The 27086-nt window shown below is 40.8% G+C and overlaps 2 protein-coding genes across 2 annotated transcripts in view; one reads left to right on the top strand and one right to left on the bottom strand.

Moving 5' to 3' along the window:
• DZIP1 (DAZ interacting zinc finger protein 1) overlaps positions 1-888 on the top strand; it is a 61081-nt gene extending 60193 nt beyond the window's left edge. The window contains exon 18 of the mRNA XM_044286174.1: positions 168-888. Within this exon, the coding sequence (XP_044142109.1) occupies positions 168-250 (83 nt within the window). The 3' untranslated portion in view covers positions 251-888. The remainder of the gene's footprint in view (positions 1-167) is intronic.
• A 6293-nt stretch (positions 889-7181) lies between these two features.
• Positions 7182-27086, bottom strand: part of CLDN10 (claudin 10) — a 39027-nt gene continuing 19122 nt past the window's right edge. The window contains exons 3-5 of the mRNA XM_044287387.1: positions 26488-26569; positions 24608-24715; positions 7182-8234 (exon numbers count right to left, since the gene is read on the bottom strand). Of these exons, the coding sequence (XP_044143322.1) occupies positions 8129-8234; positions 24608-24715; positions 26488-26569 (296 nt within the window). The 3' untranslated portion in view covers positions 7182-8128. The remainder of the gene's footprint in view (positions 8235-24607; positions 24716-26487; positions 26570-27086) is intronic.

The following is a 27086-nucleotide window of genomic DNA, read 5'->3' as shown; positions in this document are numbered from 1 at the left end:
GAAGAGACCTGCACCTCTTCATAACTTCGGCGATGTGCCATGTGCCCATTTATGTTTTTATCGTAAAGAAGCAATTATAGGATATGTTCTCATCTATAGTCTACCCTTTGTTATTTTGTTCAGTTTGGTAGGCTGCTGACATGTTACCGTTTCCTCCCTCTCTGCAGATGCTCGTGACGCTGACACCTCCAGCACACTAGTGAGCAGTTTAGTTACTGTCAGTGATTTCAGTGACACATCCGATGCCTGACCCTTTGGCCACAATGAGATACAATATACAAGTGCCTTAAGGATTCGTAACGCCAGTGTTGACAGTCTTAAAGTGTTTCCAACTATGTCCTTTGTACGTTTCATGTCTTTGTCTTACCAGAGGTGTGTCCTCCGCGGCCACAGATGTAGTATTATATTTGCTTATGTATTTTCTTATCTTTGTACGGTACAATGAATTCATACTGAAGCACTTACTTCCGCTGCCTCCATCACTTTGCATTACTTTTATATAATGAACCATTGCACACTAGAATTTTACATAACTGATCAAGCATTTGGCCACTTGCAGTATGATTTCTAGTTTTCCGGAAAAATATTTCAGAACATCCTTTTTATCTAGATTTCCAGTTTTTCTTTACACGCCAGTGAAATGTATGTCCTCCAGTGCAGCAAAACTGCCATGCAGTATATCATTTGCACAAAAGCATGGCAATCTATGTCTCCTCTTTTCTACGGTACAGAATGTTTGTAAAGCCAGAGATTTTTATGTGATTATTTTATTATTTTTTTATAATACCACATTTATTCCTTGGTCAAAAAAGAGGTACTGTATTTCCATTCCTTTTTGTACTGCATCTTTAGCAGAAAAACAGTATTAAAATCTGGTCTTGAACTGAATGGCTTTGGCTGCTGTGAATGCGTTTGGACTTGTATGAAACCTGATAGGAGTATATAATGCAGCATACATAATCCTTTTTGTTAGGAAAAACGTGGGCACTATGAGCGTTTTTCTTCTAGGACAAAGAAGGAGGTAAGGCAATCTGCCTTTAGAACCAGACCGGAGGCATAGCAGTCACCCATTTTCCAAATAATGTTTTCCATGTTATCTTCAGAGATACAGTATTCAGGGAAATAGAAAGTTGCATAACTAATATGAATATATGAATGGCTGAAAAATAAAGTGTTCATCAGTCAAACAGGGTATGATATTGTAAGGTAGTCACATTTATTTACTGCTATTAACAGTGCGCAAACATTTTCTCCAGATTTGCACATATTTAGAATGGATGGTTTTGCATGGGCTTAACACTGCCAAATTGTGGCAGTATATGGGTGCAAATCTTCACAGCATAATAACCTGAACTAAGAGCATTATAGGAATCTAACATCCACATTATGCTCATGTGCAACTGGCCAGATACAGTGGAGTGGGGAGACATCATCAGGGATGACAGAGGACACTGGCAGTGTGGAAAGGGAGAGGTATCGGTTAAAGGGGTTAACCCATGAGTAATGTAAAAAATGAAAATCAGACATCATATAGTACATAACAGTGTCTAACAAAGCAAGAACCAGCCCTGTACCTCAGATGGATCCAGAGATCTCTCCATTCATTGCTGCAATTGCAGCTGAGGGGGTATGCACTTTCTAAGGGCGGGTATCCTTTCTGCTGTAGCTGGTGGCAGTTGAAGGATGGAACTGAACATGTATGTCAACCTCAGTGAGCTGGACAATTTTTTTTTACAAAAAGGGCAAACAGCAGGTGGCGCTATACAGATAGATTTCAGTGAATAACTCAGTGGTGATACTACATTTTTAATTACATGCAATTACAAAAGTATTCAGATCCAGGTGCTGGTTTAAAAAATATAAAATGTTTTTTATGGGCCAACCCCTTTAAGTATATTTTATTTTTACTGTTTTACTCTAAATAAGATAAGATACGACTTTATTACTCCCCAACACAGGGAAATGTCAGTGTTATGACAGCACCAATAGATGAACAAGTAAATAAGGGTTTCCCTGGCATCAAGTGTATTGCATGCTTTGGTGGTTCCCTGGCATCATTTAAATTACATGCCATGGAGGGGGGTGTCCCTGGCATCTGTTACTTTGCACTTCCATACTGACATCAGGTAAATTCCCAGTCTTGGATTATGTTCTTAGCATCAAGTGTATAGGCATCTGAATTGTATGTCTTTGTACAATATCGTCATTATTCCTGCACACTGGTTTTCCTCAGTAACCTCTATAAGGCCTCTTTCACACTACAGTATGTTGCATTCAGTGTTTTGCGTTCCGTTTTTCACGGATCCGTTGTTCCGTTTTTTGCTTCCGTTGTGGTTCCGTATCCGTTCCGTTGTTCCGTTCCGTTTTTCCGTATGGCAAATACAGTATACAGTAATTTCATATTAAAAATTGGGCTGGGCATAACATTTTCAATTGATGGTTCCGCAAGGAACGGATACGGAAGACATACGGATGCATTTCCGTATGTGTTCCGTTTTTTTTGCGGCCCCATTGACTTGAATGGAGCCACGGACTGTGATTCTCGGCCAAATATAGGACATGTTCTATCTTTTCAACGGAACGGAAATACGGAAACGGAATGCATACGGAACACATTCCGTTTTTTTGCGGAACCATTGAAATGAATGGTTCCGTATACGGACCGTATACGGAACGCAAAAAACGGACCGTATACGGAACGCAAAAAACTGTAGTGTGAAAGAGGCCTAAGGCTGAGTTCACACGAGCGTGACAGATTTGGTCCGGATGCGTTCAGGGTGCGTTCAGTTAAACTCGCACCATTTTGCATGCAAGTTCAGTCAGTTTTGGCTGCAATTGCGTTTAGTTGTTCAGTTTTTTCCGCGCGGGTGCAATGCGTTTTGATGCGTTTTTCACGCGCGTGATAAAAAACTGAAGGTTTACAAACAACATCTCCTAGCAACCATCAGTGAAAAACGCATTGCATCCGCACTTGCTTGCAGATGCAATGCGTTATTAACGCAGCCCCATTCACTTCTATGGAGCCAGGGCTGCGTGAAAAACGCAGAATATAGAACATGCTGCGATTTTAAAGCATTGCAGAAGTGATGCATGAAAAAAAATGCTCATGTGCACAGCCCCATTGAAATGAATGGGTCAGGATTCAGTGCAGGTGCAATGCGTTCACCTACTGCATTGCACCCGCGCGGAAATCTCGCCCGTGTGAACTCAGCCTAATATAGTCATATTTGTAATGACGCTGATTGCGCAAAAGACCGCAGAACTGGATTTCATCTATGGCAGTCACCTTTCCCAAGTACTGACTGTGCCTCTTGGTACTCAGATAGCCCCACGATTTACAGTATTCTATCGATTATTTTTAACAATTATTTGAGTAATCTATTAAGAAAAAAATTAATTAATAGACTGTTTTCCTTTAAACTCATCAGACCCCCTGCCATCAGTCCCCAACACCCTTCATTCCCCCCTGTGTGATCAGCCCAAGTGCATCAGTTCCCCCAGCGCCATCAGCTCCCCCCAGCCCAGTGCCATCAGCTCCGTTCCCCCAGTGCCTTCAGCTCTCCCCCACCCCAGTGCCTTCAGCTCCACTCCCCCAGTGCCATCAGCCCCTCCATGCCATACATTGCCATGTCCCCCACTCCCCCAGTGCCATCAGATCATCTCATAGCCTGAGAGAAAAAAAAAACTCTCAGGCTATGAGCTGAGCGCTGCGATTGGCCAGCGCTAGAGCATAGGAGAAAGAGACGCCGGCAGGTTCCCCTGGGTGGAGCCTAACATGTGAAGATACCGGAGCCTATACCGGGCGAACGGAGTGGCGCCCAGGTATAACAGTAAGTGCAGGGAGATCCTGGGCGCTACTCTCCATGTCTGTATAGTTAGTTTAGATTTTTTTAATCTAGTGAAAGGTCCTCTTTAAGACCATCTGTCCACCAGCTGAAGCTCAACAGAAGATGGGTGTTGCAACAGGACAACGTCCCAAAGCATAGAAGAAAATCAACAACAGAATGGCTTAAAGGGATTCTGTCACCTGCTTTTAGCATTTTAAGCTGGCACCATCGCTATGTTGACTAAAGTACCTTATTTCCAGGACTCTTCTTTTTTACTTATTTTCGTTTGGTAGTTTTGATATTTGGTACTGTGCCTGCGCGAGTTTTCTGGCCGCAGACAGGAAGGAGGACGGGGCATATCTATAAGGTAGATTATGACGTGGGGAGGGGGCGGAAGCGTTTGCCGGGCTGTGGGAGGTGTTTTGATGATCAGGAGGCTGTCTTCGGCACTCCAGGGGGGCATCACTGTGCACCGGAGAGTGAAAAAAACGCCCCTCTGGGCACCTTGGACCCTAATTAGCATAACATAAAAATCGCTTTTATATCAAAACTACCAAACGAAAATAAGTAAAAAGAAGAGTCCTGAAAATAAGGTACTTTAATCAACATAGCGATGGTGCCAGCTTAAAATGCTAAAAGCAGGTGACAGAATCCCTTTAAACAGAAGAAAATACGCCTTCTGGAGTGGCCCAGTCAGAGTCCTGACCTCAACCCGATCGAGATGCTGTGGCATGACCTCAAGAAAGCGATTCACACCAGACATCCCAAGAATATTGCTGAACTGAAACAGTTCTGTAAAGAGGAATGGCCAAGAATTACTCCTGACCGTTGTGCACGTCGCATCTGCAACTATAGGAAAGTTATTGCTGCCAAAGGAGGTTCAACCAGTTATTAAATCCAAGGGTTCACATACTTTTTCCCCCTGCACTGTGAATGTTTATATGATGTGTTCAATAAAAACATGGTAACATTAAATTGTTTGTGTGTTATTAGTGTAGGCAGACTGTGATTGTCTATTGTTGTGACTTAGATGAAGATAAGATCACATTTTATGACCAATTTGTGCAGAAATCCATATCATTCCAAAGGGTTCATATACTTCTTCTTGCAACTGTATATGCAGTGCCCTGAATTCGACACTAGATGGCTCTAACACGACTACCAGCATTCACCTCTCAAACATAAAATGTAATACAAACGTCCCGACGACAATTATGAGATATACACAATAGTGATAAGGACAGATACGAACCCTTGCTTTGCTCAAACTATGACCAATCGCGGATAGCGGGTACTATTGCTACATAAGTTATAAATGATCAAGCCTGATATGACTATGGAATGAATATTCCAATCAGAGATTCTCTCTGATATCAATATTAGATTTTTTATTCAGTAATATGCATCTTAACTGAATAGTGATAATATTGATGTAGTACATCTAACATTACACATCCGCAATAAAACGGGAAGTTTCTAAATATCATGCCACTTAATTCAATCAATCCTACACATAATAAAGTTATACGTTACCCGAGAATGCAGATGATATGCAGAGTCTAAGGGAAGTCAGCTCTAAGGTTGAGTAGGTTGAGACGTTTCTCAACCTACTAAATTTACAGTACCGATAAGAATACAATAGACCTTCTACTCTCACAGACATGTGTGTCTCCTCTGTTACGCCAATGGTTGATTGATTATTAGTTAAAATAAAACTATCTTACTAACAAAGTTTAGACTTAAAATTCTTCTCATCATGTTTTAGGAGTACATGGATTCCTAGTGAGGAATATATAAGATAATAGATGCATTGACTTCCTTCATGATATCCAATAATATAGTACAATACATATATCCTATTGATTATCTTATATTAAAAACTAATGTTCCATATACATGTACATCACAGATTTTCTGCTTCATCAATAGACATTAAACCGTAGGGATAATTAGCACCAGATGCATCTAAAAAATATCCTTATCTCAGTCATAAATCTATAAGGAGACAAGAATGACTCTCCTCAGACTGGTACATCTACATAGAATAAATTATATGAACTGTGTCCTCTCCATGAACCTCTTTTGGCCTACTTTAAAATACATACACAATGGTGAATATAACACAAATCCACTATAATTAGGATATTTTGATATAAATGTTATACAATTATGTAAAGGCACAACACAGCCAAATCAAAGTGATAACCAAACCCACATTCAGATGCAAGACAATTAGATAGGTGAGCGTGAGCAGCCGGGAAATCACAGTTGCTCATAACAATATTCCTGTATACTGGTTTTCCTTAAAGAGGACCTGTCATGTCTTTTTTTAAGTTAAATTAAATACCTTTCCTTGATGCTGCCAACCTGCATGTTTTTTTTCAAATATTGCTCGCACTGCCCATTGTGCTTCCCTGCAGTTTTCCCATTCAGTATGTTAATCCTGAGCGTCAGTACAGGAAGGAGGAGATTCCAGGGTTTTTCAATGGGCGTCTCCTTCTCCCTGGCTGTGCCGTGATCCAAGCACACCGGAGAGCGTCACAGCCAGGGAGAAGCTTTTTTTTCTCCCTGGCTGTGACGCTCTCCACTGGACCATGGCACAGCCAAGGAGAAGGAGACGCTTATTGAGAAATCCTGGAATCTCCTCCTCCCTGTACCTGTACCGATGCTCAGGATTAACATACTGAGTGTGAAAACTGCAGGGGGGGCCTAGCGGGGCATACGAGCGAAATTTGAAAAAAACAGGCAGTGTGGTACCCCACAAGGAAAGATATTTAATTAAACTAAATAAAAACATGAAAGGTTCTCTTTAATAACCTCTATCTTCCCAATGAGTTGCACACCTCAGTTTTTTTCCTGCACCAATTTGCTAGGCAGAGCTTTTAGCGGACCTGACAGGCACAAGGAGGAGCAGCAATGTGTACTCCTGCCAGTCCTGTGCTTACTGCGACGCCTACTGGAGAACACAGAATTCATACACCGAATACATGACCACAGATGGAAGAATTCTGTAAGCGCTGCAATGAAAAGCACTGTAGACAGGCCTAAATTTCCTGTTTTGCTAGGAACAGAATAAAATCAATGAATAAAATATAGTACAAAAACGATTTTTAGAAGATTTAAAATAGTTTTACAGAAAATTGTTTGAAGGTTTAGGTACACTGTTAAATGTTAAAATCATATAAAGTACAATACTCAATTCACTGGCTTAACACATACACAAATTATTGCTTTCTAAATAAAACTTAAACGCTATGTACACCTTTGGGGGAAATTTTTTTATTATCGCATTGTACTTATTTTGAGCTAAAAATTATTTTTTTAATTGGTCTTTCTTAAAAATATGGAATCCTTTTTTGCGTGCATAGCTGAGATGCTGTATCTGAGGAGGAGACGGACTTCTTATCTCTGCTCTCTGACCTTATAAACACTCATAGCTCAGTTCTTATCTTACTGATAAGAATGTGGCTTAAATAAGCATTTATGACCTCTTAATAATTTACAGATAAGGGTTAATGGATCACTGACAGAAAGTGAAAGTACCAGTCACACAGTTAGAAAAACAGTTAACCCTTTGTCACAGAATGGCTCAATATTTTTAATAAAGGCCAACTGAAAATATGATTTTTAGACAAAAATGAGTGAAATGCAATCATAAACAAAAATTGCGTCCAAAGGTATATATAGCCTTTAATGATAACATTTGTAATTATCCGTTTATCATATTGTGCAACTTATTTTCTGTACATAATGTGTGTGTGGAGGCCTAGGGGGGAGGGGGGGTTCTAAGCAAATGCACCAGAATACTCTGATAACTGTGCCAGAAATGTGGAAAACAATCTTTAAATATATTCTGTTTTATAACATTTTTACGGCAATAAGGAGCTTGGCTCAGACAAGTCTCATGTATAATATTGGTATAAATGTATGTCAGGCAGGAGGTTGCATAAAGAGAACCATCTAACATGTCTCTTGCAAGTTCCTCCAAATGTGCCACTTTGAAATTTTTAAAGAAAATTGTGCTGATTTCTTTGTCTTCCCTCAGGTTCACCACTCACATCATTGTCTCCAGTCAATACCCCTTTTCTCTATTTTAGTCACTTGCTAGAGTCACAAGTACAATATCTAATAAGCTGCAATGATAGGAAAGGCTAAAGTCTGAAATACAGAACAAGTAAGAAAGAGAACAAAAAAAGAGTTCCCATCATGGAAGTATTGATACACTCTTAGCATACTCTAAGATTTGTAGAATAAAGGCATCAAGTCTTCTTTTCTGCTTCTTTCTGTTCAACCAAGATATTTCAGACAAAGGTTTTTGCGTTATATTCCTCTGAGGTTCCTCTGGTCACCTTCAGTTTGGTAATCCCTTTAGCTTGGCTATAGGAAATCTTACTGGACAATCCCGGTCTGGAAAAAAAAAAAAAAACAGTGTCCCAATGTTATTTGTCCTGTAAACATTTTAATGTAATCAAATCTAGTTCTGGAAATTGTTCCAAGTATGAAAATTATGTAGATCAAGGATAATTGATCAGTGGAGGTCGGACTGCTGGGATCCCCACTGAACCTGAGACCCCATCTCATGTTCCTGTCCTGATGGAGTGGCAGGCCAAGCTATCGTCCTCTATGGGACTGCCAGGAGATAGCCAAGAACAGCGCTCATAAAACAAGGAACTCCTAAAATATTTCCTTTCACATTGTGTGTGACTAGAGAAGAAAATGGAGGTAGCTGCACAAGATACATAAAAAGATGTCTTTACACAGCTGATTCAAATTAAGAGTAGATTTTAATTGCAAATGTTCAGGAGAAGAAGTTTTCTTTATGCTGACCATAGATAAAGGATTCAAAAAATAAAATAGCTCACTCATGATGACTAATCCTGTTAAGACACTGAACAGAAGACAGCAGCAGATAGCAGAGATATCAGGAACAACATCCCTAGACATCACTTAATATCCATAAACCATGGCAACTAGAGAAACATAGCCAAACAGGACTTCCTGCTAGCAGACGAATTACAGGGATTTTATTTTTGCTTAGTCTACTTTCTCACTAGCGTTTTAGCTTTCCGTTTATGAGATCCGTTCAGGACAAGCGGTCCAAAACAGATCAGTTTTGCCCTAATGCATTCTGATTGGAAAAGGATCCGCTCAGGATGCATCAGTTTGCCTCCCTTCCATCTCCGTTCCGCTCTGGAGGTGGACACCAAAACGCTGCTCTCTGACGAAGCGGAGCCCAACGATCCTGGCACAAAATGTAAGTCAATAGGGACGGATCCGTTTTCTCTAACACAATCTGGCACAATAGAAAACGGATCCGTCCCTCATTGACTTTCAATGGTGTTAAAGACGGATCCGTCATGGCTATAGAAGACATAATACAACCGTATCCGTTCATGACGAATGCATGCTGTTGTATTATTGTAACGGAAGCGTTTTTGCAGATCCATGACGGATCTTGTGAAAGTAGCTTTACTTGTACTGCTGTGCTTTTGTGCCATATATACAGCTGTTATCTGCAGGTTGGATTATATTGAGGACAATATAGGCTACTGCCCATGGCCTGGTGCTCGCGGGGGCCCATAAAATTTTGCCCTCATTACTTTTCACCCCTGAATTCTGTAACGACACAGATTGCATGGGTGCCAGAACTGCTGAGTAGTAGACGTCATAAACACAGCCAGACAATGAGAGGATAGTGCTGTGACATCTAAAGCTGCTGCTGCTGAGTGGTTCCCGCAGCTGTGCAGTCTGTGTCTGATGTGCAAGGATGCTAGGAGTACATCATTTGTCATCTGTCCGTCGATCATGAGACGTCGTTGTCAAGCTGTAATTGATGCTCAATGCCACATGACAAGTTATTGAGACATTGACATTTTTGTGGGGTATACCCACCACTGTTGTTGGCGTTTGTTTCAATAAATTGTTTGAGATGAAGAAATAACCACTGCATGGTTTGACTGTCCATTAAATGCCCTACTTTCATGATATAATGTCACTGTAATGTGAGCTTTTTACGTTTTCCATAAATTTCACCTGAAAGCCAAATATCCCTAACTTTTGGTGAGTAGTGTATATATATATTTATCCAAAGACGAGGCAGCACTCCAATAAATAAAGTGAAGAAAGTGGACCCTTTATTAACCTTAACTTCTTACATTGACTGCTGAGCCTGCGGTTTGGAGGATTTTGCACCCGTGGCTATTGGACTAGTGCTGAAGTTTGATCTTTTGTTATATACAGTACAGACCAAAAGTTTGGACGCACCTTCTCATTCAAAGAGTTTTCTTTATTTTCATGACTATGAAAATTGTAGATTCACACTGAAGGCATCAAAACTATGAATTAACACATGTGGAATTATATACATAACAAAAAAGTGTGAAACAACTGAAAATATGTCATATTCTAGGTTCTTCAAAGTAGCCACCTTTTGCTTTGATTACTGCTTTGCACTCTCTTGGCATTCTCTTGATGAGCTTCAAGAGGTAGTCACCTGAAATGGTCTTCCAACAGTCTTGAAGGAGTTCCCAGAGATGCTTAGCACTTGTTGGCCCTTTTGCCTTCACTCTGCGGTCCAGCTCACCCCAAACCATCTCGATTGGGTTCAGGTCCGGTGACTGTGGCGGCCAGGTCATCTGGCGCAGCACCCCATCACTCTCCTTCATGGTCAAATAGCCCTTACACAGCCTGGAGGTGTGTTTGGGGTCATTGTCCTGTTGAAAAATAAATGATGGTCCAACTAAACGCAAACCGGATGGAATAGCATGCCGCTGCAAGATGCTGTGTTAGCCATGCTGGTTCAGTACGCCTTCAATTTTGAATAAATCCCCAACAGTGTCACCAGCAAAGCACCCCCACACCATCACACCTCCTCCTCCATGCTTCACGGTGGGAACCAGGCATGTAGAGTCCATCCGTTCACCTTTTCTGCATCGCACAAAGACAGTGGTTGGAACCAAAGATCTCAAATTTGGACTCATCAGACCAAAGCACAGATTTCCACTGGTCTAATGTCCATTCCTTGTGTTCTTTAGCCCAAACAAGTCTCTTCTGCTTGTTGCCTGTCCTTAGCAGTGGTTTCCTAGCAGATATTCTACCATGAAGGCCTGATTTACACAGTCTCCTCTCAACAGTTGTTCTAGAGATGTGTCTGCTGCTAGAACTCTGTGTGGCATTGACCCGGTCACTAATCTGAGCTGCTGTTAACCTGCGATTTCTGAGGCTGGTGACTCGGATGAACTTATCCCCGCAGCAGAGGTGACTCTTGGTCTTCCTTTCCTGGGGCGGTCCGCATGTGAGCCAGTTTCTTTGTAGCGCTTGATGGTTTTTGTGACTGCACTTGGGGACACTTTCAAAGTTTTCCCAATTTTTCGGACTGACTGACCTTCATTTCTTAAAGTAATGATGGCCACTCGTTTTTCTTTACTTAGCTGCTTTTTTTTGCCATAATACAAATTCTAACAGTTTATTCAGTAGTACTATCAGCTGTGTATCCACCTGACTTTTCCACAACACAACTGATGGTCCCAACCCTATTTATAAGGCAAGAAATCCCACTTATTAAACCTGACAGGGCACACCTGTGAAGTGAAAACCATTTCAGGTGACTACCTCTTGAAGCTCATCAAGAGAATGCCAAGAGTGGGCAAAGCAGTAATCAAAGCAAAAGGTGGCTACTTTGAAGAACCTAGAATATGACATATTTTCAGTTGTTTCACACTTTTTTGTTATGTATATAATTCAACATGTGTTAATTCATAGTTTTGATGCCTTCAGTGTGAATCTACAATTTTCATAGTCATGAAAATAAAGAAAACTCTTTGAATGAGAAGGTGTGTCCAAACTTCTGGTCTGTACTGTATATATATATATATATATATATATATACCCACACACAGACATACAATGGTGCTTGATAGTTTGTGAACCCTTCAGAATTTTCTATATTTTTGCATACATTTAACCTAAAACTACATCAGATTTTCACAAAAGTCCTAAAAGTACATATAAATAACCAAATCCAACAAATGAGTCGAAAATATTAGCCTCGGTTATCTATCTATTAGTGAAAATGATCCAATATCACATGTCTGTGAATGGCAAAAGTATGCTGTGAACATGTACTGTATATAGAAGTGTCCATATATGTGGTGAACCAATGTATGTGGTGAATGAGTGACTGAGAGCATCCATATATGTGTTGAACATGTGTATGAGATTGTCCATGTATGTGGTGACCAAGTGTATGAGAGTGTCCATGTATATGGTAAACATGTATGAGAGTGTTCATGTATGTGGTGAACGCGTGTGTGAAAGCAACCTTGTATGTGGTATAACATTTGTATAACTCCACCAGAATGCTTAGATGAACAAGATAAAAATAATCCAGAAAGCTGGGTTTTTTCAGCAAAGTGTAGTTTACTGAGGCTCTTATGTGTTCATTTCCTCTGCCATATATTCTAAGTTGTGTTACCTGCCCCTGATTGCATTTTTTATCATTCCCCATTGTCTGTTCCATGGATTTGTATGTATTCTGTGTGCCTGACTTTGTCTTGTTCAGTCTGTGGTTGCCTCGCATGTACTCTGTCAGCCTATTCTCCACCTGGTTCTGTCTGTGTAATGTTCTTGTGCCTCTGATCCCAGAGTGTCAGCTGCCAACTACACTGGCAGTATTCCAGGAGGTAGCGGCCTGCAGCGAAGACCAGATCCCTGTATAGTGGTTAAAGGGTGAAAACCAGGGGACCACCAGAACAACATCCTCAAGATTAGCCCAAAGTCAAACTGGTTAGTTGGCACAGTGTTTTCACAACCATTGTCTTCAACAGGTGCTTTGTGCAACAAATACAGTTTTTCTTTTAGAAAGTTAAATGGTTCTGGTACTGTATCTTTATAGTAAGCTTGGTTCCGGAACTGTATCTTTATAGTAAGCTTGGTTCTGGTACTGTATCTATGTAGTAACCTTGGTTCTATTACTAAATCTGTGTAGTAAGCTTGGGTCTGGTACTGCATCTAGTAGACTTGGTTCTGGTATTGTACCTATGTAGTAAGCTTGGTTCTGTTACCATATTGGTTCAGGTTCTGTAGTAAACTTCTTTCAGTTACTATATCTATTAGGTCAGCTAGGCTCTTATAATATATCAATGTAATTAGTTTGGTTCTGGTACTGTATCTATGTAGTAGACTTTTTATTTTATTTTACTGTAACGATGTTCTGTTGGTCCTGTTACCGTATCTATGTAGTAAGCTAGGTTCTCGTCTCGATGCCCTATGGATGGCCTAGTTACCATCGTTATGGGCTGTGCAGCATGTATGCTGTATTCATCATACCTAAGCTTGGTTCTGATACCACCACTGCACACCGACCTTTTACATCATCTAGATAACAGGCTTAGTTCTAGCACCATATCTATACACTAAACCTAACAAATACTAGGTAAAATCAGTATCATCTTTATTTCTCTAAGATAACATGGTAACAGGAAACGTTATTATGCAAATAGGATTTGATTATCCTAAATAATTTGCAGTGGCGTTCTGTGCACAGTCTCATTACTGGATGAGTTTACGTAATGAATGCATGTAAGCACAGTTTGTACTGGAGGGGATTTAGCCAGTGTCCACAGGATTTTATAAATATGTAATTATACACATAAGGGGTCATTTATTAAGACCAGCGTTTTTTTTATAGCTGGCGGTGGATCCGCCAAAGTTATGAAGAGGTGCCGGTCTCTTCTGCGTATCCAGGAAATGTAAGCCAGCTTCCATGCCGTCTTACATTTACACCATTTTCTATGCCTAAAACAGGCATAGAAAATGATGAATGAAATGGGCCTGACGGCCCCTCTCCTTCCCCGCCACACCCGCTTTTTTTAGACCTGGCGCAAGCAGGGAAAAGTCGCAGATTGCGGCACAAATAACCTTTGCGCCGCAATCTGTCCGAGAGATACTGCTAATATAGGCGTATTTCTGCATAGTAAATGGCCCCCATGGTGTGGCATACCATTTTAAAATGCTGGACTGGAGGTGCACAATTCCCTCATAGCCCATTGATCTGCCCCTGATTATGTGCTTTTGTGCGCCACGTTAAAGCACAGGAAAATGTATCTGGCAGTGCCTTGGACTCTTCATGTACGTGAAACCATTTCCTGAGGCCAGTGGTTGTCACTGCTGTAGCCCAGTAAACAAAGGCTAGTGGGTCTCACAAGAACTGCGAGTACCTAATAAGTATCACTTTCCCTGCTGTTAAGCTAATTTTTTAAAGTTAGAAAACCCATTTGAGGGTACCCGTACATTGTGCAACCCAGCAGCAGCAACTGAATGCGATTACTGCTAATTACTACCACTAGGGGGAGCTGTTAGTATGCAATTTACACTGCTCACATGAATGCCAATGAAAGCTGTATAGATATGCATGCGGTTTGCTCCTTCGATATTTGCAGGCAATCAGAATTTTATTTTGTAACTGGGAGGCTGAAGATTTGAATTTTTTTTTTAATCACTGAGTTCCTAAAATGTAATTATTAATATAATAAAAAATAAACATAGAAACTAAAATTACTTCAGGCAGCATAAAAAATGGCCACCATTAATTGCCAATATCTACCAAAAACCCTCAAGTAAGAGTATATTTTTGGTAGATATTGGTAGATATTGGCTATTAACGGTGGTGCTTGGTTCACATTGGTAATTTTTTATTTTAGGAACTTTGATTTTAGGGATTATAGGAACTTTTGGGGTCATTTATCAAACTGGTGCACAGTAGAACTGGCTTAGTTACCCATAGCAACCAATCAGATTCCACCTTTCATTTTTGACAGCTCCTTTGGAAAATTAAAGGGCTTCTGTCACTCCACTAAACTCATTTTTTTTTTGTCTCCTTAAAATCCTTATGCCGTGATTTCTCAATATATATGGCTATTACTCCGTTTGGTTCAGTAGTTATATAAAAAAAACTGACTTTTATAATATGCAAATTACCTCTCTAGCAGCAGGTAGGACGGCTACCTGCTGCTAGCAGCCGCATCCTCCATTCATAATGACGCCCCCTCCTCATGTTGATTGACAGGGTCAGCGGACGCGCTCGTTCTCTGACTGGCCATGTCTGTGTTTTAAATCTCACGCCGGTCTTCAGTTGGCGCAGGTGCACTCAGTGGAGGACGCTCGCTTGGCCGCTCCATCCTCAGTGCGCCTGCGCCGGGTGTACATGTGATGTCATCGCCGCAGACGCAATGAGGATGGAGCGGCCGAGCGAGCGTCCTCCACTGAGTGCGCCTGCGCCAACTGAAGACCGGCGCGAGATTTAAAACACAGACAGGGCCAGTCAGAGAACTAGCGCGTCCGCTGGCCCTGTCAATCAACATGAGGATAGGGCGTCATTATGAATGGAGGATGCGGCTACTAGCAGCAGGTAGCCGCCCTACCTGCTGCTAGAGAGGTAATTTGCATATTATAAAAGTCCGTTTTTTTATATAACTACTAAACCAAACGGAGTAATAGCCATATATATTGAGAAATCGCAGCATAAGGATTTTAAGGAGACAAAAAAAAAAAAAAAGAGTTTAGTGGAGTGACAGAAGCCCTTAAAGTTGGATTCTAATTGGTTGCTTTGGGCAACTAAACCAGTTCTACTTTACACCAGTTTGATAAATGACCACATTTTTGTATATAACTCTTAGGGTTTTGGTCACACGATCAGGTTTCTGCATGCAGTTTTGAAAGTGAAAATCAGGAGTGGTTTATAAAAGGAGAGAAAGTGAAGGACGGATACTGTTTGTTTACTTTTTTGAATTCTCTCCTGATCATGGCTTCCAATCTGTCTTTCCTATCTACAGACAAACACCGGCATCTCCTACGTACATTGCAGTCAGCTCTTGTTAACCTCTTCTTCATCTGCAAAGAAATGACTAACTTACATATAGCCCCAGAGATACTTATGATATGTAATGCCCCCACAATTTCCTTCTCCATTGTCTAGAGAGAAATATAGCTGTACATTTCTTTGAATTTAGGGATGAGTGAATGAAAGGGGTCTGGACGGCTTCACTTGCTGTGAGATCACTGCACCAACACTGAGGGGAGGAGTGGAGCAGGGAAGCTACTGAGTGCAGATGGTGGATCAAAAGACTGTAGAGGGCACTACCAAAGGGCAAAACGTACATGAAAAAAAGATTGCATTTATATAGCAATAATACTTCATTGGAAATTCCCTATTCATTGCCTAGTATACTTTTATCAGATAACCCCTTTAAAGGAGCCAATTTGGCTGTTTGGGGCATGGCGTACGCCTGACTATGATAACCAGGAACTCTGCGGGATGCTTCGCCTGGTTTATGACGAGGTGTATGCCTCATCGTGATTTAGGCCCTGCATCCTGCAGTCCATGCGCCTGAACTAAAAACTGGCCTGTAAGATAATAAATGTGGCGGGGCAGTGGAAACAGTCGCAAACATGCAATTTGTGACAGCTTCTGGCGTAATCAAATGATAAATCCGCCCCAAAGAGTTTTTGCGTGGCAGTTTTCTACTCTGGATGTGGCATTTTCTCAGACTTTTTTCCATAGGCTTCTCCATAGGAAAAATGTGCATCTGAAAATAAGTGTGACTAAAAAAACTCCACTCATAAAATGCTTGCAAAAAAACAGGGATTTCATGGCATTTTTGCAAGCCAAAAAAATAAATAAAAAACAGTACGGCAGCACTCTTATGTTGTATAGAAATCTTTTTGACAGTGTGGTGTATGTAAGTTTTAGTGAATATGATTCCTATAAGAAGCAATGGAGTATCTGCAGTAGTAAGCAGTGGACCGCTGAAGAGAGTACTGACAAAGTGCAAGTATTCTCAAGGTTATTGTTATCTATTCAGAAATCTTCACATGTGTTGCTATAAGCTGTGTCCTAAAAGACTCATGTATTTTCCATTCAGGCCCCTATGCTTGCATGCTTTATTTGCATTCCCATAGCATTTGTCCCATATGAGCAAAAGCATGACATCAAGATGTGATATTGTTTCACTGTTACCCTAGAACTACTTCTTACAGTCTGGTAACTGAGAGCTCCTAATTTTGGATATTCAAGATTACATTTTTTGGAATTAACCTTTCCAGTAAACTCCTGTTGCCAGAAAACTGGTGTCAAAAAGTCACAGTTTGGGACATGCAAAGTTTTGTGACTTTTTGGCATAGACTATAGCAGGAAACTGTGATAGATTATAGCAGAGATCTATACCAGCTTCCATGCTGGTGTAGATTTCTGTTCAGGAGCAAAGACCTGCATCACATCTGATATGGCAGGTAACAGATGTGTGGCGCAGAGGGGAGAGGAGTACCCTTCCGCTAGGGAGAGGTAGCACTGGCACCTGGCTGCCCTGACGTCCCTAGACGGGCTGCTAACCCATATATGCCGATCACGTGTCTCGTCCCTGGCCTACCCTGAAATAAGCTCTAGGTAGTGAGTAGGGCGATGGACAAACAACACAAACATCATAAACAATCCCCGAAGGTAGACAACAACAGGAGAAAATTGGAGATCCGACTGCTCCAGTTCCAACAGCTCCACAGCAACAGTTGTCCCAACTCCACCTGAGGTCAGAATAGAACATCTGAAAGGAAGGTCTATATCTGGCAACAAGGGAAGAAGAAAAGGAGAATATATATAGTAGCTGGGATTGGCTGACAGAGAACAGCTGAAAGGATAAGCTACAGTTTCCTAAATGGGACAAAAAGGATCACAAACCTAAGCAGGAAAACCTGAACTGGAATCTGTTCTAACCATTAGGTCATGGAGCGATCTCTTGAGAAACCTACTGGGTAGCCACCCACTGCGACCTTCTGACCCCAGGCACAACAGGGTCAGCGATAGGTCGTGACAAGATGTGTCACAATTATTGAGCCATGTACCTCTTCATAATTATTAGTGGTACATCTGACACCAGTGTGGAACACATTAAGACTGGTGTGTAATATCCTGGACTGGTTTTAGTAAATGTCCCCCTTGAATAGTTTATGGATACAGATGAAACTGACATTTGTGCCATAGTGCCAGCTTTCTCCAAAACTTGCCCATTTGGCCAAGCAGAACCGACATAGGGAGGGAGTAGCTGGCTGCCACACACTTCCAGTGATGTTATCTTGGATGAATTTAAATCCAACTTGCCCTATATTTCATCCTGTGGAAATGACAGAAAGCTGTTGGGTTACCTACAAATTGATCTGATACACATATAAATGACAGTGACCAATAATGTCATGTCAATGGCCAACAGTAGGATTTGCCACAGCCCAAAAGTTTTTATTGAGCTATGCCAGTGACATCAACAGTAGGTTCTCTAATGGCTAGATGAGAGATTTATTTATTTTAAGCATAGTTCTACTATATTCTACATTGCTTTACAGACATTAGCATCAAACTGTCCCCAATAGGGATCACAATCTAAGTTCCCTATCAGTAGGTCTTTGGAGTGTGGGAGGAAACCCATGCAAACACGGGGAGAACATACAAACTCTATGCAGATGTTGTCTTTGGTCAGATTTGAACCTAGACCCAGCGCTGCAAGGCACCAGTGCTAAGCACTGAGCCACCGTAGATAACTATTACCTCACAATTTACCCTATTGCTCCAGTCAATATTGGCCGCAGCGTCTACGTTTCTGTATGCCTGTTAGACACTACTTTTATCATTCAAAAGTAGCAAGTAAGTAAATAAATAAAAAACATATTTCTTATTCATAGAATAAAATAAATATTATTAATATCACATAGTGAATAGCCTAAAAACGTTTCCAATAAACAATGGTAAAACTGCAGTTTTTTCTATGCCAGTGATAAAGGTTAATCAATAAAATATACTAAAATGTTTACATCCCATCCCAACTCATCCTATAATAAACAAGTCCTCAAACAGCCATGTGAAAGGAAAAATAAAGACGCTATGCTCTCTGCTTGTTATATTTTGCAGGTGCCCTTTACATTGGGGCTACATATTAAATGCATGCTGATATTGTGTGACTTGAGCGCAGCAGTTACAATAGTCTTGCATGGAACAATTGGAAAAAACTTGCACAATTTGCTTTTTGCTCCAACTCTACTCAGTTCTGATCTCGGGGACAAAGCCTACTACAACAGATGGAGCAGTATTCTCATTTTAATGGTATCCTGTTCCTTTTGGATTACAAGTAAATCAGGTAATGCAACCCCCAGGGAAAAAAATCTTCCTTTAAACACAATCTTACTTCCTGGCAAGCAGGGAGACTAAATACATTCTCTGTTTGTTTTCAGCTTTCATGCACTATTGATAATGTCAGATGAAGAATGAAAAGGAGAATGTTAAGATAAAGGGAAACAAAACACCACCAGTAATGCTTTTAGTCCATGTGCAAGGGTGCCCATACACATTAGTGTAACATTGACTAAAATGGATGATTTTAAAATCGTCTGTCAGGTGAAATTTAGCAATGAATGCAAGTTTTAGCCAACCAACAGGAGTAGACTGGCCACCGTGTCGATCTGGGGTTTTCTTGGGCCAACCAGAGGAAATTATTATCGGTGCTCAACCCCTATTTCATCAATAAAGTCTAATAGGTTTTCAATCAACAAATTAGACCCTAATGGCACGTAACTGGCCCCAAAGACCAGTATTGTGAGCCTGGGCCCACCAGAGGATCCTCTGGTACTCTGGTGGACCAGTCCAACCCTACACATGGTTGTAACCCAGCTTTCCCAGGGCTATGAAAGGCAACTATTCCTTGCCATGGCACTATTTAGGAATGGATAGTGGGGTATATCTTGGTTAATACATGTGTATACATTTGTACATCAGGTGAACACAGTGCTTAGACATAAAATAGAACCGTGATACGATTGCATATTGTAATACATTATCTAAAATAAATGCAAAATTCATGTGTACTTCAAGTGCACTTGTGCAATGACCCAGGAAACAATTGGTTAAAATAAGGAGCTGTTACCACACATTCATCATGGGGAGTGGTCAGGTCAGATGACTATGGACATGGATACATGCATACAATCAAACATCTTAACAATACCCGATGTGGCTCCATTACCAAATTCAGTGTCTGAGAATCTTGGATGCGCGTGCGTCCGTTGGACCAGCACGTGTTCGATCAAGTGCGCATGCGCCAGGACCCGGACGCATCCGCGTGATCCGAAATGCACTGTACGCGCATGGCTGGATAATCGCGTCACAGTGTCATCACAAAGTGTGCTGCTCTGTTTTTCATTGAGATATATATATATATATATATATATATATACAGTACAGACCAAAAGTTTGGACACACCTCATTCAAAGAGTTTTCTTTATTTTCACGTCTATGAAAACTGTAGATTCACACTGAAGGCATCAAAACTATGAATTAACACATGTGGAATTATATACATAACAAAAAAGTGTGAAACAACTGAAAATATTGCATATTCTAGGTTCTTCAAAGTAGCCACCTTTTGCTTTGATTACTGCTTTGCACACTCTTGGCATTCTCTTGATGAGCTTCAAGAGGTAGTCACCTGAAATGGTCTTTCAACAGTTTTGAAGGAGTTCCCAGAGATGCTTAGCACTTGTTGGCACTTTTGCATTCACTCTGCGGTCCAGCTCACCCCAAACCATCTCGATTGGGTTCAGGTCCAGTGACTGTGGCGGCCAGGTCATCTGGCGCAGCACCCCATCACTCTCCTTCATGGTCAAATAGCCCTTACACAGCCTGGAGGTGTGTTTGGGGTCATTGTCCTGTTGAAAAATAAATTATGGTCCAACTAAACGCAAACTGGATGGAATAGCATTCCGCTGCAAGATGCTGTGGTAGCCATGCTGGTTCAGTATGCCTTCAATTTTGAATAAATCCCCAACAGTGTCACCAGCAAAGCACCATCACACCTCCTCCTCCATGCTTCACGGTGGGAACCAGGCATGTAGAGTCCATCCGTTCACCTTTTCTGCGTCGCACAAAGACACGGTGGTTGGAACCAAAGATCTCAAATTTGGACTCAGACCAAAGCACAGATTTCCACTGGTCTAATGTCCATTGCCTGTGTTCTTTAGCCCAAACAAGTCTCTTCTGCTTGTTGCCTGTCCTTAGCAGTGGTTTCCTAGCAGATATTCTACCATGAAGGCCTGATTCACACAGTCTCCTCTTAACAGTTGTTCTAGAGATGTGTCTGCTGCTAGAACTCTGTGTGGCATTGACCTGGTCTCTAATCTGAGCTGCTGTTAACCTGCGATTTCTGAGGCTGGTGACTCGGATGAACTTATCCTCCGCAGCAGAGGTGACTCTTAGTCTTCCTTTCCTGGGGCGGTCCACATGTGAGCCACTTTCTTTGTAGCGCTTGATGGCTTTTGTGACTGCACTTGGGGACACTTTCAACGTTTTCCCAATTTTTCGGACTGACTGACCTTCACTTCTTATAGTAATGATGGCCACTCGTTTATCTTTACTTAGCTGCTTTTGTCTTGCCATAATACAAATTCTAACAGTCTATTCAGTAGGACTATCAGCTGTGTATCCACCTGACTTCTCCACAACGCAACTGATGGTCCCAACCCCATTTAAAAGGCAAGAAATCCCACTTATCAAACCTGACAGGGCACACCTGTGAAGTGAAAACCATTTCAGGTGACCACCTCTTGAAGCTCATCAAGAGAATGCCAAGAGTGTGCAAAGCAGTAATCAAAGCAAAAGGTGGCTACTTTGAAGAACCTAGAATATGACATATTTTCAGTTGTTTCACACTTTTTTGTTATGTATATAATTCCACATGTGTTAATTCATAGTTTTGATGCCTTTAGTGTGAATCTACAATTTTCATAGTCATGAAAATAAAGTAAACTCTTTGAATGAGAAGGTGTGTCCAAACTTTTGGTCTGTACTGTATATATATATAATGGATGAATACACATTTTTAGGTACACAAATATCACTATGCCAGGAAAAGAACACTAATGCAGAGAAAAGGATTCAACCAATCCCTCCAACTGTAACAGAAAATTCCCTTTGTGTGAAAAATATAATTAGTGCTAATAAGTATGAAGTGATATGGGGTTGCTAGTTAAAAGTATAGAGGGATACAAGACTGGGAGGAATGGTATCTTAAGCATAAAGCTGAGGTATGGAGATCAAAGTAATGGCAATAGTTATATGCTATAGACAGAGGAAAGTGGAAATGGAATGGAAAGGTTGTTAGTAAGGTTATTATGCAGTCTGGAGGTTGATATACAGGTCCTTCTAAAAAAATTTGCATATTGTGATAAAGTTCATTATTTTCTGTAATGTACTGATAAACATTAGACTTTCATATATTTTAGATTCATTACACACAACTGAAGTAGTTCAAGCCTTTTATTGTTTTAATATTGATGATTTTGGCATACAGCTCATGAAAACCCAAATTTCCTATCTCAAAAAATTAGCATATTTCATCCGACCAATAAAAGAAAAGTGTTTTTTATACAAAAAAAGTCAACCTTCAAATAATTATGTTCAGTTATGCACTCAATACTTGGTCGGGAATCCTTTTGCAGAAATGACTGCTTCAATGCAGCGTGGCATGGAGGCAATCAGCCTGTGGCACTGCTGAGGTGTTATGGAGGCCCAGGATGCTCCGATAGCGGCCTTAAGCCCATCCAGAGTGTTGGGTCTTGCGTCTCTCAACTTTCTCTTCCCAATATCCCACAGATTCTCTATGGGGTTCAGGTCAGGAGAGTTGGCAGGCCAATTGAGCACAGTAATACCATGGTCAGTAAACCATTTACCAGTGGTTTTGGCACTGTGAGCAGGTGCCAGGTCGTGCTGAAAAATGAAATCTTCATCTCCATAAAGCTTTTTAGCAGATGGAAGCATGAAGTGCTCCAAAATCTCCTGATAGCTAGCTGCATTGACCCTGCCCTTGATAAAACACAGTGGACCAACACCAGCAGCTGACATGGCACCCCAGACCATCACTGACTGTGGGTACTTGACACTGGACTTCAGGCATTTTGGCATTTCCCTCTCCCCAGTCTTCCTCCAGACTCTGGCACCTTGATTTCCGAATGACATGCAAAATTTGCTTTCATCCGAAAAAAGTACTTTGGACCACTGAGCAAAAGTCCAGTGCTGCTTCTCTGTAGCCCAGGTCAGGCGCTTCTGCCGCTGTTTCTGGTTCAAAAGTGGCTTGACCTGGGGAATGCGGCACCTGTAGCCCATTTCCTGCACACGCCTGTACACGGTGGCTCTGGATGTTTCTACTCCAGACACAGTCCACTGCTTCCGCAGGTCCCCCAAGGTCTGGAATCGGTCCTTCTCCACAATCTTCCTCAGGGTCCGGTCACCTCTTCTCGTTGTGCAGCGTTTTCTGCCACACTTTTACCTTCCCACAGACTTCCCACTGAGGTGCCTTGATACAGCACTCTGGGAACAGCCTATTCGTTCAGAAATTTCTTTCTGTGTCTTACCCTCTTGCTTGAGGGTGTCAATGATGGCCTTCTGGACAGCAGTCAGGTCGGCAGTCTTACCCATGATTGCGGTTTTGAGTAATGAACCAGGCTGGGAGTTTTTAAAAGCCTCAGGAATCTTTTGCAGGTGTTTAGATTTAATTAGTTGATTCAGATGATTAGGTTAATAGCTCGTTTAGAGAACCTTTTCATGATATGCTAATTTTTTTAGATAGGAAATTTGGCTTCTCATGAGCTGTATGCCAAAATCATCAATATTAAAACAATAAAAGGCTTGAACTACTTCAGTTGGTGTGTAATGAATCTAAAATATATGAAAGTTTTATGTTTATCAGTACATTACAGAAAATAATGAACTTTATCACAATATGCTAATTTTTTTAGAAGGACCTGTATACAGTGAGTGGTATGTAAGTGGTATATATAGAAGGTAAAAAGTGAGGAACCTAAGATGCCTGTATGGCAAACTCTTTAGAGATGACATGTGGCTGAAAGAAGTTGATCTGGTGGTCTAGGCAGAATGATGAGGAAACCGAACATCTACATCAGAGGAGACACCACTGGATGTAATAGGTATGTAGTTCTGTATTCTTCTCTATGTTTGGTAGCACTGAAAGACCACACAAAATACTGAAGGTAGAAGCTTACTGCTGTGGCCCACTTCTCACCTCAGCAGCCTCCTTCTCCATATCTTTATTAGAGACATCTGGAGGAGGATAAAACGTGGTAGCTGGCACTGGCCACCATAGAGGGGAGGGAAGCTCTTATACTGTATATAGGGACAGTTATATACTATATATAAATGGTGTTCTGTGTTTTTGTATCCTTTTTGTCTAATGTATATATAAAAAAAGTGATGTGCATAAAATGCAATATGAACCCACCCTTACCGCTCACTCCTTAGACAGGGCACCAAGAGAACAGGAGAAGAGCTCACTGATAGCGCTTGCCAGTGCCACTTTCATTGTGCCACACAGATGTACCCACACAGCAACTGATGCTACTGTCTACCAGTGACAAGGTTACCTACAACACCACAGGGCAAGTGTTTTAATGCATTTTTTACTTTGACAGAATATTTTTTTTCTTTATTTTTATATTAAATATCTACAGTATATTGATTCCAATTTGTGTGAATAATTCTAGAGTATGGAACAAAAAATCTTATGAATAGACATTTCCCATTATATAAACTACTGTATTTTCCCGGTAAAAGGTCATTCATATTGTGGTTTTGTATTGATCCATTGTATTTTTGAGTGATTCTAATATAAAGCATGAGCAACACTACACAGCTAACTTTACTTTACTAATATAACAAGAGCAATTCTTTGGGTACCTTAAAATAATGTGTTGAGCTGAAGAAGTGCAGCAAAAAATGAATCCTCCAACCAAGCAGAGAAGAGATCCAGTCCACCCGATAAACAGTGCTGTGCCAAGCTCATATCTGCAAATTAACAACATGTATGATTTAGATACATCCAGTTCTGGATATTCCAAAATCCAGCAAAAAATATTGTGCTCCCACATAGGGACTCATTTCATATAAATCATTTACTTTAATTGTCAGAGAATAATGAAGGCAGACTTTAGGGATAAAAATGATCTGACTGGCTGCAACGATCACGTTGGGTAGCCAGCGCTGTAATGGTGGGAGATTAGAAAAATGGATACTAAGCTATGAATAAATAGCCCTGCAAAAACCAAGGCCTTATACAAAAAAGTTTACAAGAATGGTCTAGTCTTCAAGGGGTTAATAGGTGTTACAGAAAACATTTGGAGGTGAATTTATTAAAGGCTACATTCTAGTTTTCTGATGTACAAAAGTCAAGTTTTTGTAAGATAGTATTTTGCATGAAAAATTGTCACTTTTTTCAGTTTTATGTCACACAAATGGGTGGGGCTTAGCAGGGTAGTGCATCCCATGGCCCAACAGATGTACTTCATTTATTTTAAAAAAAGAAGTGCTCAGGCTGCCAGAAGATGTGCCAAATTTATTAACTCCTTTCTGACTGCACTACATAAATATGGATCTGTGGTTCAGAAGAAGTGTATAGAGATGGACCAGGAGCTGAGCTCACTCCATACATGGCAGGTGCTGTCTGTGTAAGGCCTCCTTCCAATATGTCTGGTGATCCAGTTCAGTTCCCATCCGGCATGAAGTAGAAAATGCTGGAGGGGAACTGATGCCTGACCTGATCCCATAGTTTTCTATGGGACTGTTCTCACACATCCAGTGCATCAGTTGAGATGTTGGACACCATAGCCACTGGGTGCCTGCTGTTTTAAACAGCAGACACCTGGATCTAATGTATATTTATCCCCTCAGATGCTGTGGTCAAATGTGACCATGACATCTAGGAGGTCAAAAACCCCTATCGAAGATCAGGAAAGTTAGATGGTGTGTGTGGCAGCCTTAGTCCTCCTGAATGATCCAAGGCTGCTGCACATAGGTTCCTATAGATCCCCTGGCTGCTGCAGGGCTTCATAGGAACACTGTAAAATTCACATAGACGCCAATGCTAATGCATTGGAGTCTATGAGAGAAGCAATCTAATTACAAAATAGTGAGTAAAAAGTGATCAAAACAGTCACACACACACTCCAAAATAGTATCAATGTAAAGTACAGATTGTCTGCAAAAAATCAGCCTTCACACAGCCCCGTACACAAAAGTTATGAGGGTCAGCATATGGTGATGCAAAGAAAAAATTCATTTTTTCCAAAGTTTATATATTTTTTGTATTAAAACGCAAGAAAAACTATACATATGTGGTATTGTTGTAATCATACTAACCCAGAGAACGAAGGTAATAGGTCAGTTTTACCACATAGGAAATGCGGTAAAACAAAACCCATAAAACTTTGACAGAATTATGTTTTTTATAATTCCACCCCATTAGAATTTCTCGCCACTTACCACTACTTTATATGCAACTGTAAAAGATGCCATTAGAAAGAACTACTTGTCCCACAAAAAACGAGCCCTGATACGGCTATGTGAATTGAAAAATTAAAAAAGTTATGGCTTTAGGAAAGCTGGGAGTTCTATTCTGTAACATAAATTGCATAATAGAAAAAATACATATCCCATATGTAAGAAATGGTCTTTTGTTCTAAGGGAAACCATGGGGAATTTGAACCGCTTGGACCGCTAATGGTTCATTATATATGACATACAACTGTATATCTGTATCTGTTATGTATTTGTACACTTACTTTGCTGTTACATGTGTAGGGTCAAAGAATTCCACAGTGGTTTTATGTGCATACAGGGAGCAACCAGCTAACGAGCTTATGCCTAAAACACAGGAATAAACGCTCAGTGATCTAAATAACCATAGGACATAGGTAAGAAGAAGACAGTGCACATGAAATCTTTCTGCAGGCAGCAATTATCAGGATTCAGATTGCATCAGTTTCTGTCACTTCCGTCAGAGATCAGTTACTTTTGACGAGAGAAAAACTACTTTTCTGTGCAGCAGGCATCTTCTGCCTAGGAATAGGGATGAGCGAATCGACTTCGGATGGTACATCCGAAGTCGATTTGCTAAAAACGTTGTTGTAACACTGTACAGAGTTCCCGCTTCGTACAGTATTAGAATGTATTGGCTCCGATGAGCAGAGGTCGCGCGAGACTTCATGTAATGGGAACTAATTATTACTATAAAAAAATTTGGTACCGAACTCGGGTTCAGTTCATAGTGGTACCTTGGAAAGGATGCATGTAAATAAAGCCCTCATCTTTGCTGACGATCGGCAATTATTGGAAACGTTTGGTTTGTTCCCAATTATTGGTCAGAATAATGAAGAAATGA

Source organism: Bufo gargarizans, chromosome 3 (assembly GCF_014858855.1).
Source record: "Bufo gargarizans isolate SCDJY-AF-19 chromosome 3, ASM1485885v1, whole genome shotgun sequence".
Lineage (NCBI taxonomy): Eukaryota > Metazoa > Chordata > Amphibia > Anura > Bufonidae > Bufo > Bufo gargarizans.
This window is presented reverse-complemented; position numbering and strand designations above follow the sequence as displayed.